General features: G+C 37.7%; 1 protein-coding gene across 2 annotated transcripts; it reads right to left on the bottom strand.

Moving 5' to 3' along the window:
- Window positions 1-241: 241 nt before the first annotated feature.
- Window positions 242-20,954, bottom strand: LOC115215761 (serine/threonine-protein kinase NIM1-like). Of its 2 annotated transcripts, XM_036506204.1 has the most exons (4): window positions 20,600-20,954; window positions 19,106-20,512; window positions 13,010-13,278; window positions 242-1,014 (listed from the first exon to the last, which is right to left on the bottom strand). In XM_036506204.1, exons 1-4 carry the CDS (start codon window positions 20,694-20,696, stop codon window positions 274-276), a joined length of 2,514 nt encoding a protein of 837 aa, XP_036362097.1. In that variant the 5' UTR covers window positions 20,697-20,954; the 3' UTR covers window positions 242-273. The 2 variants fall into 2 exon arrangements, with proteins under 2 accessions (XP_036362097.1, XP_029640918.2); XM_029785058.2 differs by lacking the exon at window positions 20,600-20,954 and having other exon boundaries at window positions 19,106-20,590.
- Window positions 20,955-20,997: the final 43 nt, after the last annotated feature.

The following is a 20,997-nucleotide window of genomic DNA, read 5'->3' as shown; positions in this document are numbered from 1 at the left end:
ATATATATGTGTATATATATACATACATAAATGTGTGTGTGTGTGTAAATGAATAGAGACACATACACCGTTGTGTGAATGTCACTTTATGTGTGTGTATGTCTTCTGTACATTGAAGTTTCTACACGTGTGCTTTTGTCTGTGGAGTATCTTTTGCATGTTCAGGGATTATACACACGTGTATGTGTGTGTGCGTTTATGAGTGTATCTTTCTGTTCATAAACAGATGATATACATTTCAGTGTGCGTATATGCGAGTCTCTTTTCTGTACATTAAAGGATTGAACAAAGTTTCGATATATGAGATCTCATTTTCTTCTTATTGTCCTGTTGTTTAAATAATCGAGAAGAAAATTCTGCTATAGCATAAATATCTTTATCTTGGTTCTTCTTCTGTATTCGATGCAACACAATGCGGTAAGCACCAATTATAGAGTTCCTCGTATTCTTACGGATGGCCTCCTTCAGATGTTCTTGTGTAATTCCTAGCTGGCAAAGGATCTTAATGGTCTCTTGTTCATCTGCTTTTAATTCTGTGAGATTAACAGTGGGACAAAGTCTGTATGGCGGTAAAGCCTTTGGGTAGTTTTCCCCTGCTAACCATTCACTGTTCTTAATTTCTTCTATAGTAAATCTGTCCTGAGGTAGAGACCGCAATATTCCTCGAATTAAAAAATGGCAGCTATCAGACACAAACATCGGAATCGCATACATACCATTAAGAATACATTTTTTCATTCTCGTGACATTCTCTGCTCGAAATGGCATGGAGCCAGTGACCATGAAATAAAGCAGAATACCCAGCGCCCATATATCAACGAATGTTCCATAATAGATATCGTCTCTGAAGAGCTCTGGTGCAGCGTAAGGTGGGGAGCCACAGAAGGTGTTTAGTTCTTGTTGCTCTGATCGACAAATCGTGCTGAAACCAAAGTCTCCTACTTTAACAAAGAATGGGGCTGCATAGAAAACATTCTCGGCTTTCAAGTCCCGGTGGATGATATAGTGGCTGTGCTGGAATAGAAAGAACAGAGATGAGATTAGTGAAGGTGAAATGGAATCAGGTGTGTAGGTAAATACTTATGAGGATCTGAAGGAGTATGAAACAGCAGGAATTAATAGAGCATGGGATAACTAATAAATAATCAATGGGTCAGAGGGTCACATTCAGCCAATGATGTTTATTTCTCACTTAATCCTAACATTTAATTCTTAACAACTGGGATGTCTCTCACCACCAAACTTCTCAACATAGTTCATCTGCCGTTCAAGAATTTGGACCTGGAGATTTCCATTTCCAGCGACTTCAAGGGCCACCTCCCAGTGGTGTCAGGCGTCAATGAAGTACCCTCAACTACAACAAGATGACCAAAGTTTTTTTTTTTTTCCAAGGTCTGGGGTCTCCCGCCCATAAGCCCTAGACCATCACCTAATCACCCTTACCCGTCTTGTTGCTTAACAACAACATAGTCATCTAGATACATGAGGGTCATTGAGATGAAGCCAAAACTATGATCCCTTAAAGCTCTTGCCACAGTCCCTTTTTACCATCTTCTTTAATATGATTGTCATAAGGGCCACAGAAGGTCTCAATAAGAAGGATGTTCTTTACATCCAATACTGCAGAGATGGCACTCTAAGGCAACTATAGTCCTATATCAAGATGATTAACACATCGGGGAGCAGCTCTTCACTAACAATGCTGCCCCTGTTGCCCATATAAATTCAGCCCTGCAGTTTATAACTTTTTGAGACAGCTGAGTTCCTAATACCAAAAGTCAGTTGGACAAAGACAGATATCCTCACGCTACCACCTACATCTCAGAATGATCACTACCTACCTTGCATCGTCATTAGTGAGACAGAGCTGAATACAGTTCACCAGTTCCTCTACCTAGGATACATCATCTTGTCAGATGCCAAGATCTACAAAGATGTTGGCAATATACAAGTAAAGGCAAACTGTGCATTTGTCAGATTGCATAAAAGAGCCCGGAACATCAAGCATCCAAAGAGAGTCTCAAAAACCAGCATGTACACAATTTTTGAGTGAGGTTAATGAATTATATTGAAACCAGTACTTAACTGATACTTTATTTCATCATCCCAGGAGGGGATATAAAGAAAAATTGACTTCTGCAGAATTCTAGCTCAGAATATAGGACAAAAACTGCAAAACATTTTTCCAATGATCTAATTATTCTGCCAGCTTATTGCATTGAATAGTAATAAGAATAACAATGATAATAATAATAATAATAATAATAATAATAATAATAATAATAATAATAAATGTGCAAAAGCTACCTTTATCAAAGGAAAAATGACAGAAACATCTAACGTTGACCTTGACCAGCAGAATGTCATAAAAGAACTAGACCCAGCGGAGAGCTACAAGTACCTAGGGGTAATTGAAGGGAACGGAATAAGGCATTCAGAGATGAAGGAAAGGATCAGGAGAGAATGCTATCGAAGAGTGAGAGCAATACTCAAGACAGAGCTGAATGCAAGAAACAGGATCGAAGCAATCATGCATTAGTCATACCAGTCGTGACTTACAGTTTCAATATCGTTAACTGGTCAATTACTGAAATATGTCAGCTCGACAGAAAAATAAGGAAACTGTTGACAATGCATAGAATGCACCACCCTAAGGCAGATACAGAACGACTCTATCTGCCAAGAAAAGAGGGAGGCCGTGGTCTTTTGCAACTGGCAATAACAATGAAGATTGCTACAATTGGCCTAGACACCTACCTGAAAAACTCTGAGGACTGGATGTTAAAACTTGTCTCAAAACATGAAAACAAGAAAGCATCATACTCAGTCACAAAACAGGCAAAGGAATATCTAAGTGAATTCTGAATACAACCAATTTCGGAATTAGAGATAGACATACAAGAAACAAGCACAGAAAAAGCTAGGCGCATGAAAACCCGTGCCAAAACTGCGGCCTTAGATATTCTGAATAATAAATGGCAAGAAAAACCTCTCTATGGCAAATACCCAAAGAGAGCGAATAATGCAGATATCGACAAAGCCCTGACCCATCAATGGCTAATGGCCACTGGCTTAAAATCTGAAACAGAGAGGTTTATCATAGCAGCTCAAGATCAAGGCCTACCAACGAGAAACTACCAGGCCAACATATTAAAGAACAGCAGTAGCTCAACATGTCATGTATGCCGACAACAAAATGAAACCATTGATCATGTTGTCTCCAAATGCAGTCTTCTAACGCCTACAGAGTACCTCAATAGGCATGATAGAGCTGCACAATATATTCACTGGGTAATTTGCAAAAACCTGGATTTGCCCCATGACAAAAAACTGGTGGGAACACAATCCACCTCCAGTGCTTGAAAATGATCACATCTCACTCCTCTGGAACTTCACCATACAAACTGACAGGAAGATAGATGCAAATAGGCCAGAAATCATATTGAAAGACTTCAGACAAAGAACATGCCTCCTCATTGATATGACTGTCCCAATCGATATAAACGTATCTGTCAAGACCTACCAAAAACTGAACAAATATAAAGATCTTGAAATAGAAATCAGCAAAATGTGGAAGCTGAAGACTAAAACAATACCTGTTGTCATAGGTGCCCTGGGAATGATAGCGAAAGGGACTGATTGCTACCTAACTCAGATACCAGGAAACACCAAAATGGCAGAAATTCAAAAGATAGTGCTCATGGGAACTGCTCATATCCTACGCAAAATACTCTCTATGTAATCCCAAGGTTTAAAATAAACTTTTTTTTATTTATTTAAAAAAAAATTTTTTTTTTATGTATTAGACATTCACTAGTACAATACCAAAAGAAAAACAATAAAAAACCCCAAATATATGGCATAGAACTTCCAACCTGTTGTCTCTTGAGGTCTCTGGGTGAGACTTGGAGCCAACTTGTACAGACATAAAGCAAAAGTCAAACAGAATAATAATAATAATAATAATAATAATAATAATAATAATAATAATAATAATAATAATAATTTTTCTTAAGGCTAATAGTAGTAAACATCTGAACTTTTTTTGACCCCACCCAAAAAAAAAAAAAAAAAAAAAGATAGTAATAGTGCTGATATTCTATCTATCTATCTACACACACACACACACACAAACCTCACCTCGGCTCTATTGTTAACCAAATATGAAAGTATTATTTGACAGGCAAGAACTCTGGCATTGAAGACAGTCAGCCAGCCAACCACCAAGCCAGCCAACGAGACAGACAGACACTACTGTGATGGTGATAATGATAAAAAAACAAAAATAACAATAATAAGATACTGCTGTGACTACACATAAAACAATATCATTGATGATGATGGTGGTGATGGTGATGGTGATGATGATGATGATGATGGTAATGGTGGTGATAATGATGATAGTGATGGTAATGGTGAAGATAATAACAATAATAAGCCGACTACGGCTGCTATAATGGTACGATTATAATTGTAACGGCAATGATGGCCGTCTCCCCACGAGCCAATCAAAGCTAAAAAATGATAACATTATCGTAGCACCAAAATGTTTTTGGAAACTAAAAGGAAAACTAAATCAGTATACCAAATCGCTTGTCCTATGGTTAATCTGGAAGCGCGTCCCCCAGGGAAGAGCCAGCCTGGGATCGAAAAGTCATCAACTGGCACAAACTCTTCTCCGAATACGGACATGGATGGTCACTTGAACGGGAAATCCCCCAACTCGAGCCCTCCAAGTTCACCACCACAACCACCACAGAAAGAAAAATGTAAGCGGAACAAATGGACCCGAGAAGAGTATAAAGAAGTAATATACGCTTATTACTATGCATTAGGTAGGCCATCTCAAGAGAGACACCACCGCAAACTCTTACAGTATATGGAGAACACGGAATCAAGACAGTAGGCCCTATTTGGACGAGAACAAATTAGCAAATGTGAGGAGGGATATCTTTAGAAATAACAGACTCACAGACAGTGAAATAAGTGCGATCAAGCACGCAACGGAAAATGACATAAATATAAGACACAAAGGAAATGAAGAATCAGATGAACAGTATAGCCCGCCACGAGGCTTGATTGAAAGACTGCCATCTGACCAAAGTACGCAAAGGCCTGAAGATACAAGAAATTCTATTGTACCTGTTAAAGATAGCCAGGAAAACGAAAAAACAACAGTAACTGAAGATCTCGCATTTGCTGAAGAACACAGAGAGTCTATGGCAGAAATGAGGCAGAAAATCCTGAATACGCTTGAAGTTGTAAGACATACAAGTATGAATGATAGAGAACCACTTCATAAACTCTCAAATACAAACCAAAATAAAAAACAAATCCAAATTGGCAACTATGTAACAAATGAAATAATACGAGAATTAAAACCTGATTTTACTGAGTTAAATGAAATTATTTACGCTTCTGCTAGGGCAATTGAAACCAGCTGTATTCCCCCGAAAAAACAAAGAAAACAAAACCTGGGAAGAAATCAAACCTGGAGAAGTAAAATTGAAAAAGAGATTGAATTTATGAGAGGGGAAATATCAATATTAAATGAACTAATATGTGGAAATGATGTAAGATCCAGAACAGGAAGAAAGATGAAGAGAAAATTTGGATCCTCACCAAGAGAAGAACTGATATCAATAAAAGAAACGCTGAAACAAAAAGTCCAAGCAAAAGCCCAAAGAATACGAAGATTTGAGAAGAGAAACAAGTTTTACAAGCAAAATAAGCTGTTCACATCCAATGCCAAAAAATTCTACAGAGAAATAGGGAAGGAGAAAGTAACCGTTAAAGACCCCCCTCCCATGGAAGAAGTTCAAAACTTTTGGGAAAGGATTTGGAGTGACAAGAAGACGTACAACATAAATGCAGACTGGATTATACAAACTGAAGGATCCTACCAAAATTTACAACAACAAGCATGGGAAGACATCACAATAGCAGACCTAAGAAAGGCACTCACGAAGGCCCATAATTGGAAATCCCCCGGTAAAGATAGGGTGCCGAATTTCTGGCTCGCATCGCTCCCGTGCGCACACGGTAAGCTAGTTCAGCTGCTCAATGGAATTTTGAGAGACCCAAAGAAAACACCTGAATGGTTAGCAAGTGGCATTACTTACCTACTCCAAAGAATAACGAAACCAACCTTCCAAAAAACTATCGGCCTATAACCTGTCTATCCACCACGTATAAAATCCTAACATCTATCCTGGCGGAGAAAACATATGCATTCATGGAGAAGAACGATATTTTCCCCATTGAACAAAAAGGGTGCCGCCGAGGCTCTTACGGATGCAAAGATCAACTGCTAATCAATCGTATGATCCTTGAGAACTGTCACAACAAGCGCAGAAATCTCAGCACCGCATGGATTGACTATAAAAAGGTCTTCGACAGTATACCGCATCCATGGATCTTGAGATCGCTGGACATCTTTAAAATTTCCCCTGTGATTTCAAACTTCCTGAAGCACAATATGTCGTTGTGGAATACGAATCTCCAATTATACCACTCTAATGGAGTACTTGCCTCAGAAAATATAAACATCAACTGTGGAATTTTTCAAGGTGACTCACTTTCACCTTTAATATTCTGCATAGCCCTAATACCCCTTACAAGTGAATTAAACAGAACAGGGTATGGGTATAAAATTGCCAATAAAAAAATAAGCCATCTATTTTATATGGATGACTTAAAACTTTATGGTAAAGACAATAATGAACTTGAAGGCCTATTGCGCACCGTGAAAGCATTCAGCGATGACATCGGGATGGAGTTTGGACTTGAGAAGTGTGCCAAGGCCACTTTCCAGAAAGGGAAAGTGAAGACCACAAATTCAGTCGTGTTAGATGTTGAGACAGTCATAAGAGAGCTTGAGCAAGAACAGACATACAAATATTTAGGGATAAATGAAGGCTCTGGTATTCAGCATGCAAGCATGAAAGAGAAAATCAGGAAGGAATGTTATAGGAGAGTTCGTGCAGTCCTGAAATCTGAACTAAATGCACGTAACAAGGTGTTAGCTATAAATTCCTTAGCAGTTCCAGTTGTTACTTATAGCTACAATGTGTTGAACTGGAATATGAGTGAAGTAAAGAATATAGATAGAAAAATACGCAAGCTGCTGAGTTGTAATAGGATACACCACCCAAAGGCAGACGTAGATCGCCTTTACCTTCCCAGAGCCCAAGGAGGTCGAGGCCTGATCCAATTTGAACTAGCTTACAAAACAACCACAATTGGACTGGCCAAATATCTCGAAATATCGAATGACTGGATGCTAAAGCTCGTGGAAAATCACGAGAGACGAAAGAAGCTTCATTCTATCATCAAGGAAAGCAAAAAATTTGCTATTGATCTCGTGCAGGATACCCAAACTGAACAACCCGAGGGAAGTACGGCAACTATTGTTGCAAAGAAGGTGAAAATGATGGCAATGAAAAAAGCGCACGAGCAATTGGCTGATAGGTGGGAGGAGAAACCTCTGCACGGCAAATATGTGACCCGCAGCAAACAAGCTGATGTTGACCAGAAGCAAACCCATCAGTGGCTGCGGAGCTCAGGGCTAAAAGCAGAGAGCAAAGGTTTCATCCTGGCTGCTCAAGACCAAAGCCTATTAACCCGGAACTACCAGGCCAATGTGATGAAAAATGGAACAGACCCAAAATGCCGATTCTGCAACGACATGATTGAAAGAGTGGACCACCTAATCTCTGGATGTAAAGTCTTAGCACCAGTGGAGTATAAATTAAGACATGACAGAGTTGGCCAATATCTCCACTGGCTAATAAGTCGGCATTACAATATCAAAACTGCCGACAAGTGGTATAATCACCACCCTGAGGCTGTAACTGAAGGAGAAAATGTAACCATTCTGTGGGACTTTCCAGTACATACAGACCGAACCATCAAGGCCAATAAACCAGATATGTTGTGAAAGACCAAAACAATAAAGTTTGCTTATTGATCGACATGAGCATCCCCTGTGATCATAATATCTCAGCGAAAGAGTTTGACAAGCTCAGAAAATATAAAGACCTACTCGTTGAAATTGAGAAAATGTGGCATCTCAAGGCGGTTACAATACCAGTGATCGTAGGAGCACTAGGAATGATCAAGAAGGGAACCGAAAATTATATGAGAATGATCCCTGGCTTACCATCCCTGCAAGAAGTGCAAAAGATTGTCTTAACTGGTACATCACACGTATTGAGAAGAGCATTGTCGATGTGAGAACTGTTGCTGCTCATGTATTTTAATTTAACTTTAAAAAAAAAAAAAAAAAAAAATGAACGAACTACTGAGTTTGGTTAATGGCCTACCAATACACTATGAGTTTCTTTGCCCTAGGAGTCGGGAAGACACTCGGCAAGAAATGGAAGAAAATTTGAAAGAAGAAAAAAAAAAGTAATAATAATAATAATAATAATAATAATAATAATAATAGTAATAATAATAATGATAATAAACCTTTCTACTATAGGCACAAGGCCTGAAATTTTTGGGAGAAGAGGACTAGTTGATTATATCGACCCCAGTTTTTCACTGGTATTTGAATTATCAACGCCCAAAAGGATTAGAGGCAAAAATCTACCTCAGTGGAATTTGAACTAATGATAATAATAATAATAATAATAATAATCATAATAATCATAATAATAATAATAATAATAATGATAATAATAATAATAATAATAATAATAATAATAATGATAATAATAACATTGTTTTGTCTTGGTATAAAAGATGGGCTACAGCAAATATTCTGCTCAATACCACAGATTTGCTTGTCAGTTGTTTGACCTTAACCAGTTGAGCATGTCCCTTAGTGGCTGACGATATGTGCATCTCTGATCATGAGCAGAAGTAGTGGGGGAGCATCATAGCCATGTGTTGAGAGGGATTCTTTGGGGTTTGAATAATTCACCTCTGGAAACATGGGTGGTTCTTTCAACATCCTTAAACAACCCTTATTCAGGGACCGTTTGAGCGGGATGGGCTACTCAACCTGAAGAAAATTCTAACTGGGCCCCACCTGCAAGGTCATGTGCTGTTTATCTTGATATGAGATCACCATGTCGCGCACATATGGTTGTGATGCATGTGCCTGGTGTACCTTTATCAGACGGGTAGTCATGATGGGTATATTGGGCTTCGTATATTTTACCCCAGTGTCACTTTGATGGCATGAACTGCTCTCTCACTCAATAATAATAATAATAATAATAATAATAATAATAATAATAATAATAATAATAGGCGCAGGAGTGGCTGTGTGGTAAGTAGCTTGCTTACCAACCACATGGTTCCAGGTTCAGTCCCACTGCGTGGCACCTTGGGCAAGTGTCTTCTACTATAGCCTCGGGCCGACCAAAGCCTTGTGAGTGGATTTGGTAGACGGAAACTGAAAGAAGCCCGTCGTATGTGTGTGTGTGTGTGTGTGTGTGGTGTGTGTGTTTGTGTGTCTGTGTTTGTCCTCCTAGCATTGCTTGACAACCGATGCTGGTTTGTTTATGTCCCCATCACTTAGCGGTTCAGCAAAAGGGACCGATAGAATAAGTACTGGGCTTACAAAGAATAAGTCCCGGGGTTGAGTTGCTCGACTAAAGGCGGTGCTCCAGCATGGCCGCAGTCAAATGACTGAAACAAGTAAAAGAGTAAAAGAGTAATAATAATAATAATAATAATAATAATAATAATAATAAATTTCCAGTTTGGGCATAAGGTCAGCAAATTGGTGGGAGAAATTTAGTCACTTATATTGACCCTAGTACTAGTCTGATATTTTATTTCATTGGCCCCGGAGGAATAAAATGCAAGGCTTACTTTGGTAGGATTTTAACCCAGAGCATAAAAAGCCAGAAAAAAAAAATGCTGCAATATATTTTGTGTGACTCTAACAATTTAATTAATGCACCACCCTTATTAACAACAACAACAACAAAAGACAAAATCAACTGCAGCAGAATGAAGAAAGAAAAAAAAGAATATATATTAGAACATAAGACAGCCAACTAAACTAATACTTCGTTGAGAGTAGGTTGTCATTAGGTTGGAATTAAATAAAAAGTAAGCCTCGTTTTATTTTAACACACACACACACACACATATTTACACAAAACATATAGTGTGATTGTTGTTGTTGTTGTTGTTGTTGTGTTCCTGTCGTTGTCATAGTATTCTTCTTTACAGATACTATTGTTGTTGCTATGGTTGAGGTGTGCTTGTTGCCAAGTTTATTGTTGTTGTTGTTCTGTGTTTTGTAATCGCTGTTATTGTACTTACTGTTGTGGAGGCCATCATCACTGTTGTTGTTGTTGTTGTTGTTGATTATAGTATTGTTGTTATTGCTGTTTGTGTGTTGTTTGACTTAAAACAATCTCCACACAGAAATTCAGTTATCTGTTTCAGATACTATTACAATGGTAGACGCCCAGTGGCTAGTAAGTCACATATGTGGCACTCAATGCTACTTTTGTGTGACCCTCAAAATAATTTTGGATTTCAGCACTACATTTTCTAAAAGACTAAGTCCTAAAGATGCAGGAAGAATAGTAACTTAGAAATAATGATATATATACAGGGTGTCCCAAAAGTTACTGATGGGTTTCAATTTTTAATAACTTCCTTAACCTTACAAATAAATGCATGAAAGTTTGATATAATATAAAGGACATAATGGCAACTAATATGCACAAGTCAAATTTTGCAACACCACTGCATCATATATGAAAAGTGACATCGCTTAAATGGCAGCCATTTTCGGCTTCGCACGCCCTTGCTCTTTCCAAAACTTGCACCTCAGGAATTTAAGACCCCCACTTCACTGATTTCTCTATTGATGTTCTCCTTCAGTTGCACAAGGGTCTCTGGTTTGTTGATGTAAACCCTCTCTTTCAGGTACTCCCGCAGGCAAAAAATCTGGGCTAATCAAGTCTGGGGAACATAAAGGCCATTCAAAGTAGACCTCACACATGGTTCCAGCAAGATGGGGTAACTGTTCATACCACAAGAGAAACAATGCTGTTGCTATGGCAGTGCTTTGGAGAGAGAAAAATCTCCGACTATGGTAATGTCAACTGGCCTTCGTGTTCCCCAGATTTGACTAGCCTGGATTTTTCATATGTGATGCAGTGGTGTTGCAAAATTTGACTTGTGCATATTAATTTCTATTATGTCTTTTATATTGTATCAAAATTTCATGCATTTATTTGTAAAGTTAAAGAAGTTATTAAAAATTGAAATCCACCAGTAACTTTTGGGACACCCTGTATATCATATATATTAGCCTGGGTATGACTTAAACTTCCAGTTGTGGAACCTTGGCTTGCTGACTTCCAGGGTTTTGAGGAGTGTAGAACAACCTCTTAACCCTTCTTGTTCCCAAGAATACTCTGACCCAGTCCCACTGTGCATCACCTTGAGCAAATGTCTTCTGCTATGGCCTCAAGATGACCAATACATTGTGAGTGAATTTGGTAGACAGAAACTGCATAGAAGCCTGTCATATTTACGTGTGTGTGTATGATTTGTACTAGTGTTTGTTCCTCTACTACTTGACAACTTGGTTTGTTTACATCCTTGCAACTTAGTGGTTTGGTAATAAAGACCAATAGAATAAGTACCAGACTTTAAAAAATATGTCCTGGGGTCAGTTTGTTTGACTAAGCCTTTCAAGGCAGTACTCCAGCATGGCCACAGTCTACTGAGTAAAACAAGTAAAAGATGAAAATATATTTATAGTCTAGAAGTTCGATAAAGTAACTAAATATTATAGAAATACATAGAAGGCAATTGACCGTCTTACCTAGCCAGAGACGTGGCATTATTAAAAAACTTAAACAATGTGATGTGCATTGTAACCAGTGATGTATAACAACATCTGGTAGTCTGATCGATGCCATGATACAGAACAAATACAAGTGAAGACATGCATGTAAATCTTAAACACCGACACCTAGGTATAAATACAAGAACAAACCTATATATTCACATGCATAGATAGGATGGTGTTCATTCTGTATAGGTCTGGTTTTCAGTCTGAAAATAACTTAATCCCATCCTCCCTACCATCTCAGAGACCCTAAAACGGTATTTGACCCCTGTCTAACCTCATCTTTGCCTAAAAAAAATACTCTTTAGAACAAAACTAAATCTATATTCTTAAAAGGTGGTGAGCTGGCAGACACGTTAATGTGCCAGGCGAAATGCATAGCGGTATTTAGTCTGTCGTTATGCTCTGAGTTCAAATTCCGCCGAGGTTGACTTTGCCTTTCATCCTTTCGGGATCGATAAATAAAGTATCAGTTTCGCACTGGGGTCTATGTAATCGACTTAACCCCTTTGTCTGTCCTTGTTTGTCCCCTCTATGTTTAGCCCCTTGTGGACAATAAAGAAATCTATATTCTTAAGTATTGTTTGTGAAGCTATGTGGTTTGGTACATAATTTTTCTTATACATTAATTATTGTCAGATGGCAATCATTTTCCAGTTAAATAGAATGGACCAGCATAAGATGAAATGCTGTGATCAAAAATACAACATGCACCCCAGTCTGGGTATTGAACCCACAGCAGTATGATCATGAGCTGAACATCTTAACCACATGCATACCTATTTCTTTACTACCCACAAGGGGCTAAACACAGAGAGGACAAACAAGGACAGACAAACGGATTTAGTCGATTATATTGACCCCAGTGCGTAAACGGTACTTATTTAATCGACCCCGAAAGGATGAAAGGCAAAGTTGACCTTGGCGGAATTTGAACTCATAACGTAGCACAGACGAAATACAACTATGCATTTCGCCTGGCACGCTAACGTTTCTGCCAACTTGCCACCTTTCTTTCTTTTTTTTTCATAAATATCCACACTTGAAACGTATCTGTTATATATTTCTTTATTGCCCACAAGGGGCTAAACATAGAGGGGACAAACAAGGACAGACAAAGGGATTAAGTTGACATGCATACCATATATACAAACATACAAAACTGAACCTTACCATGTGTTCAACAGCAGAAAGTATCTGAGCAAAGATGAATTTTGCCTCAGGTTCCGTTAGTCGCCCTTCGTTCGATAGTTTGGTAAAAAGCTCTCCACCTGGTGCATATTCCATGATCAAATGTACCTTGGCTAGTGTTTCTACAACTTCGTATAATCGTATAATATTAGGGTGCCGTAGGTGTTCCATAATTTCAATCTCTCTTGACAACAGGCGCTGAGTTTTCAAATCAAGGCGGGTTTTGTCCAAAATTTTTATTGCAACTTTTTCTATAAAAATGAACGAATAATGATAATAATAATAATAATAATAATAATAATAATAGTAATAATAATCTTTTCTTTATTGACCACAAGGGCCGAACACTATACAAATAGGGACAAATAATGATAATGATAAAGATAATATCAATAACAATGATGATAATGATGATGGTTTCAAATTTTGACACAAGGCCAGCAATTTCGGGTAGGGGGCAAGTTGATTACATCAGGCCCAGCGTTTAACTGGTACTTATTTTATTGACCTTGAAAGGATGAAAACAAAGTTTACCCAGTAGCATTTGAACTCAGAACATAAAGACGGTCAAAGTGCCACAAAGCATTTTGCTCAGTGCCCTAACCTTTCTACCAGCTCATCACCATAAATAATAATCATTTCAAATTTTTGCCACAAGGGCAGTTTGGGGGAGGTGGGATGAGTCAATTACATCAGCCCTAGAGTTCAACTGGTACTTATTTTATCAACCCCGAAAGGATGAAAGGTAAAGTCAACCTTGGCAGAATTTGAACTCAGAACGTAGTGACAGGCGAAATACTGCTAAGCATTTTGTCCAGTATGATAACGAATCTGTCAGCTGCCTTTGCCACCATAAATAATAATAATGATGATGATGATGATGATAATGATATTGATAATAATAATAATAATAATAATAATAATAATAATAATAATAATAATAAAATAATAATAATAATAATAATAATAATAATAATAATAATAATAATAATAATGATAGCGAAAGGGACTGATTGCTACCTAACTCAGATGCCAGGATACCCCAAAATGGCAGAAATTCAAAAGATAGTGCTCATGGGAACTGCTCATATCCTACGCAAAATACTCTCTATGTAATCCCAAGGTTTAAAACAAACTTTTTTTATTTTTATTTTTTTTTTTTTTTTAATTAATTAATTAATTTATTTATTTATTTAAAAAAATTTTTTTTTTATGTATTAGACATTCACTAGTACAACACCAAACCCCCCGCCAAAAAAAACCCAAATATATGGCACAGAACTTCCAACCTGTTGTCTCTTGAGGTCTCTGGGTGAGACTTGGAGCCAACTTGTACAGACATAAAGCAAAAGTCAAACATAGAATAATATAATAATAATAATAATAATAATAATAGTAATAATAGTAATAATAGTAATAATAATAATAATAATAATATAATAATAATAATAATAGCAATAATAATAATAGTAATAATAATATAATAATATAATAATAATAATAATAATATAATAATAATAATAGTATAATAATAATAATAATAATAATATAATAATAATAATAATATATAATAATAATAATAGCAATAATAATAATAGTAGTAGTAATAATAATAATAATAATAATAATAATAATAATAATAGTAATAATAGTAATAATAGTAATAATAGTAATGATAATAATAATAATAATTATTATTATTTTGAGCGGGATGGGTTACTCGATCTGAAGAAAATTCTAACTGGGCTCCACCTGCAAGGTCATGTGCTGTTTATCTTGATATGAGATCACCACATCGCGCACATATGGTTGTGATGCATGTGCCTGGTGTACCCTTATCAGACGGGTAGTCATGATGGGTATACTAGGCTTCGTATATTTTATCCCAGTGTCACTTTGATGGCATGCTCTGCTCGCTCACTCAATAATAATAATAATAATAATAATAGTAATAATAGTAATAATAGTAATAATAGTAATAATAATAATAATAATAATAATAATAATAATAATAATAGCAATAATAATAATAGTAGTAGTAGTAATAGGACCTTAAGTAGTTGAGCATGTCCATTAGAGGCTGATGATACGTGCATCTCTGATCACGAGCAAGAGTGGTAGGGGAGCATCATAGCCATGTATTAAGAGGAATTTTTTCAGGTTTGAATAATAAACCCCCAGAAACCTGCTCTGCCCACCTTCTTCAGGGTTCAGAATCCTGCGAACTGCATGACAACCTCAAAAGTGCAGGTGGCATGAAAAAGCACCCAATGCACACTGTAAGGTGTTTGGCTTTAGGAAGGGCAACCAACCATGAAATCCATGCCAAAGCAGACATTAACACCTGATGCAGTCCTTGGATCATCTGACACATGCCAGCATCGAACATGGATGTTAGATGATGATGATGATGATGATGTTATTGTTGTTGTGTCACCTATTTGATGTAAGGCCACCAAATTAAGGATGAGAGAAGGTAGAAGTTTATCAAATTGATTGTTCAGTATGTAACACATATATACTTCCTTTTTACCATGCTTCAGTAACATGAAAGGAAATTTTGTTTTTGTTTTCCTTAACAGGATTTCAGTTGAAATTATAAAGGTATAATTATTTTGTTTCACACTCTACTGATTCTGTCAATCCATAATGGATTTCACTGACAAAAAAAAAAGAGAAAACAAGCCCATATTTTTTAGTGTAAGGTGTGAAAAAATGTCTATCAAATTTACCTCCATATTTGACAATTACTTTCTAATTTTTTGGGTGGGGAACCCATAAGAGAGAAAGACAAAAATTAACCCAGTTGGTAATTCAGAACATCAAAGAATATAACAATTGTCACAAGGCATTTTACGTTTCACTTGACACTATATAATCTGTATCTCCCTGTCCTCCAGACATCAGTACTAATAACAGATTTTTGAAAAAATCTTCACAACACCTCATCACATTTAGTGGAGGCACATGGCCTAGTGGATAGAGCAGCGGACTCGCGGTCGAGGGATCACGGGTTTGAATCTCAGACTGGGCGATGTGTGTGTTTATGAGCGAAACACCTAAGCTCCATGCGGCTCCAGCAGAAAGTAATGGTGAACTTCTGCTGACTCTTTCACCACAACTTTCTTTCACTCTTTCCTCCTGCATCTAGCAGCTCACCTGCGATGGACCGGCGTCCTGTCCAGGTGGGGAACCGATACACCAATGAAACCGGGAAACCGGTCCTTATGAGCCAGGCATGGCTCGAGAAGGAACAAATGCATCACATTTACTAAAAGAGGGAACAGTTGATAAAGTTAACCTCAGTACTTACAGCATCAATGTATCCCCACCAGCCCTGCATTTGCAGGTCACAGGCAGATTACCATGGGTTATAGACAGACTTAGGCTGTCACCAAGTTTAATAAAGCCTACTGAAACCTGTCTGCCTAGAGAGGAGTTCACTTTGTTACAAGCATTTGAGTTTGGTGCATTCTGCTATGGCGCCAAATCAGGCTTTGTGAGTGAATCAGGCTGGGGGAAACTATCTTTTATCTTTTACTTGTTTCAGTCATTAAATTGAGGCCATGCTGGGGCACCACCTTGAAGAATTTTAGTCTAATGAATCAATCTCAGCACTAATTATTTTTTGTAAATCCTGGTACATCACACATTTGCAGAAGCACTAAGTTACAAGGATGTAAACACACTAACACCAGTTTTCAAATGGTGGTGGTGGTGGTGGGTAAATACAGACACAACAAACACACACACATATATATATATGTGTGTGTATGTATATATATATATATCATGTACATTAAAACACATTAAGAGGCTTCGTCATAGGAAAGCCTTGCGCTAGAAAGAGCAGTAAACAACTCAAACCACTGCTCTTTCTAGCGCAAGGCTTTCCTACGATGGAAGCCTCTTGATGTGTTTTAATGTACACGATATTTTATATGAATATATATATATAATCTATTGACTAAATTTTTTTGAGCTAGGCCACTGGTAATAAAAATTTCTATAATTCTTATTACCCTAATATTATTGTTGGAGGTAGGTTAGCACAACTGGTCAGCAGTTGCAGTGAAAAGGGTGGTGGAATGAAAAAGGGGCCATGGGATTAGTTTAGGAGTTATGTCCCTTGATTGGGTATGCTGTTAAGCCAGCAAAGGTTATCTTGAAGTGGGGAAAGTGTGTATTATTAACGTGATGTTCCTGTGGGGATAGGGGTGTGTGGAATGTGTAGTGGTGTCATTTGCCAGCTTCACAGTACACCCAACCAAGGGACATAACTCCCAAACTAATCCTCCGGCCCCTTTTTCATTCCACCACCCTTTTCCCAGCAACCACTGACTGGTTGTGGTAATCCACCTAAGACAATAGAAAGCAGTCACCATATTCCCTTCCATATCAGCTACCTCTGATGAGCATGATGTTATATAATTGGCTTGTTACCTAACAATCCATTATATTTTTTATGCGAAACCAATTGGTAAGACCAGCCATGATGGATATCTAATACTATACATTTTGAATACCCACTCTACTGACAGAGATATGAGTGCATCTTTTTCCTGACTTATAGTCTCTTAGACAACTCATGTATATATATATATATATATATATATATATATGTATAAACAAACCTGTCTGACAAATGAGAACATGAAACTCTGAGTAACAGTTTTTGTGATATTTTTGCTGCTTTTAAATAAAGTGTATATATACATATGTGTGTGTGTGTGTGTATGTGTGTGTGTATGTGTATATATATATATATAAAATATGTATGTGTGCTTCTTTGTGTCCATGTATATGTTCCCCTACTGTCCTTCTTGACAACTGATGTTGGTAAGTTACTTTATAATGATAATAACTTGCTCTTTTCTTTTCATTAATCTCAGAAGTCCTGAAAAGAGTTCTCGCAAAACAAAAAAATGGTGGTGGGGCTGAGCCAAAGAGGCAAATTCAATTGTGGTGGGATTTGAACTCAGAACATAAAGGAACATCATCATCATCATCAGCAGCAGCAGCAGTATCACCACCATCATCATTGTCATCATCATCAGCATCATTGTTTTACTTTCATTTTTTTATGGCATGGTTTTGGTTGGATGGTTCTGCTTCAGCACAATACAGCATCTCACCACATGCTACTAAATATTGATTTCTAACATAGAAACAAAGCCATGCATGATATTGATCCACAAATTATATTGATCCCAGTACTTACTTATTTATAAATTTTATGTTATTATTGATGAACAACAGCATCAGTAGTTACAGTTTCACAAAGTGTCACTCTTTGGTTCATTGCATTTAAGACAGTGAGAATGGACAAGCGAGTGTCAGTAGCTTGGAGCAGAACAAATACCACAAGGGACTTTGATTGAAAAACACTGATTTTAGAAAATTACTATTTTAAAATCTGACAACAAGAGATATTCAGCAACAGTACTTTGTAGTAAAGATTATTTGCCAACATAACATGGTAGTCCTGGTTTAAGACAAATGTTGCTGTAATTTAGCCCCAGGAAACTTCGTCTCCAGCTAGCTATACGACACAATCTGTGTCCTTATATTTTCGAGCAAGGGAATCTAGCTCCCCAACTCAGCTCAAAACAATATCTGTGTATCACAATTTCTGGGTTATTTCTCTTCATCAGCACAGCCGAACAATTATTCTGTGTTGATGAAGGGAAATAACCTGCAAATCACAATGCACAGATATTGTTTTGAGACAATGTCTCCTGGGGCTAAATTACAGCAACATTCGTCCTAAACCTCTTTACTACAACACTGATTTTGTTTATATCTTTCATCATTATGCATTAGTCCATGTATGCACACACATGCATGTGCAAACACACACACACTCTCTCTTTCACTCTCTCTTTCTTTGGTGTCCACTGTTGAAGATGGTTAAAGAGCCAGAAATGTATATCTGGTGTAATTGCCTTTAGAAGCTGAAATATGACCCAAACTCACTCGAACTAACCTAAAGTTTGTTTATTTTTCCATCACAGCTTCATGCTACTGCTTATTTAACTAAAAAATTTTTTTTCAAATATAAGTAGATTGTAAACTTACCTTTTACCAAAGTATGAATGCCAAGCTTCACTGATGAAAAATTACCACTGCCCAATTCTCCTCGGATCCGATAGAAACCAATCCTCTTTCCAAGTGAAAGTTCTCGGATGAGTTTTGGATTTGTTTCCAAATCCGTGGATATCCTTTCAAATGCTGTCACCCGTCTTTCGGGTGGTTTCTGAATCATTGCAGTTTGCACAGTTTTGTGGTTGTATGACTGAGTCCGACGTGCCGCCGCTACAATAGCAGATGCTGTACTTGGAGGCATTGTTGAAGCTTTAGAATTAGCAACAACTAAACTTGGTTCCATGTCTTTTAGGGCCTCGACATGGTTATGGAGTTTTTTGCTTTCTACGCTAGTTCTACTGTTGGGCCGCTTTACGGCGCCACCCAGAGTAATGTGATCTTGCGGTTGTCTATCAATGATGTTATTGCTATCATTGCTGTTGCAGCTGCACTTGTTGCTATAAGTATTACTCTTACCGTTGAAAGAAACTTCTGCACATAGTGGTTGCACCTGATTGTTGCAACAACTGTTGCTCTTGTTGCAGCTGCACATGCTACTACAACTGTTACTACAACTGCTGCTGCCAATACTGTGACACGTAAACTTCCTTACTCTTGTTGAAGTAGAAATATTATTATTATTATTATTATTAATATTATTATTATTATTACTATTATTATTATCATAATTATTAGCAGTAGTAGTAGTAGTATCCGTGTTTGTTTCTGTGGTAGTGGTGATATTAATTGTAGTCGTACTTGGTGTTGGTGTTGGTGTTGAAGGGGTTGTGCACTTTTCCGGTGCAGACTTTGTATACGATGCCTCTGTCGTCGTATAACTTGCTGCGGACTCGGACAAGTCACACAAATGCTCAACATCGTTGCACGTGCTGTACATGTTACTACTGTCACTGTTAGTGTTGGTCATCTTCCTCATACTGCAACTACTACTACTACTACCACAATTAGTACCGTTCCCGTTAATACTACTACTACAGCTACTACTGCTTATGTTGCTGCTGCGGACACTGTTATAGTTGCTCTCACCACAACTACTGCTTCCATTACTATGGTCATTGCCGACATTGTGGTCAGTGTTGTTGCCGTTATTATTGTCTTTGTTGTTGACGCTGTTGTTGTTTTCGTTGTTGTTGTCATCATTATTACACCGACTAACGCCACCAACGTTACTGATGTCAATTACATTATCTTGGACATCTTCACTATAACGGTCAGACTCCAGACTTCCATAATTTGAGTTCACACTCTGGACATCTGCAATGTTAGCACCACCACCACCACCACTGCTGCCACTCCTGCCACTCTTACCACTACCACAACTCCTACCACTACCATTATTTCTGACCTCTTCCTTTGGTTCTTGCACACTCCAACCCCTACCTCTACCAACACTACCACCACCACCAGCATCCCCAACGCCACCACCCACAACAACATTACAACTATTCTTAACTCCCCCACCACTACCACTACCACCACTTCTTTCTTTTCCTCTTCTTCCAGCCCCGCCTTCCCCAACTCCACCACCACCACCTCTGACCACGCTTTGAAGTTTGGCTAGCATAATTCAATCTGGTAATTGGTTGAGGTGCTACAAGACCAAAGCTGGCCATAGGATGTGTCCAGTGTAACAACAAACTGGACACAACACCTCTGACAATCACGCCAGCCAGTTCTGCAGCCAGGTACAATAATATTGGTTGATATAAGGATGCATTTTTGAAGCATGAAGGCCACTGTCATCAATGACCAATGATCACCCCAATTATCTGAAATATATACTGAGCTCTTGATAACTATATATACATATACATATGCACACACACATGCATGCGTGCGTGCATATATATATATATAATATATAT

This window comes from Octopus sinensis, linkage group LG9 (genome assembly GCF_006345805.1).
Source record: "Octopus sinensis linkage group LG9, ASM634580v1, whole genome shotgun sequence".
In the NCBI taxonomy this organism is placed as follows: domain Eukaryota; kingdom Metazoa; phylum Mollusca; class Cephalopoda; order Octopoda; family Octopodidae; genus Octopus; species Octopus sinensis.
This window is presented reverse-complemented; position numbering and strand designations above follow the sequence as displayed.

Coding starts and splice junctions, on each gene's coding strand:
- LOC115215761 (XM_036506204.1), bottom strand. CDS start 20,696: ATGCTAGCCAAACTTCAAAGCGTGGTCAGAGGTGGTGGTGGTGGAGTT. Junction 20,513..20,599: donor AGAAAGAAGTGGTGGTAGTG/GTAGTGGTGGGG, acceptor GTGTTGGTAGAG/GTAGGGGTTGGAGTGTGCAA. Junction 1,015..13,009: donor TTTCTGCTGTTGAACACATG/GTAAGGTTCAGT, acceptor TTTCTATTCCAG/CACAGCCACTATATCATCCA.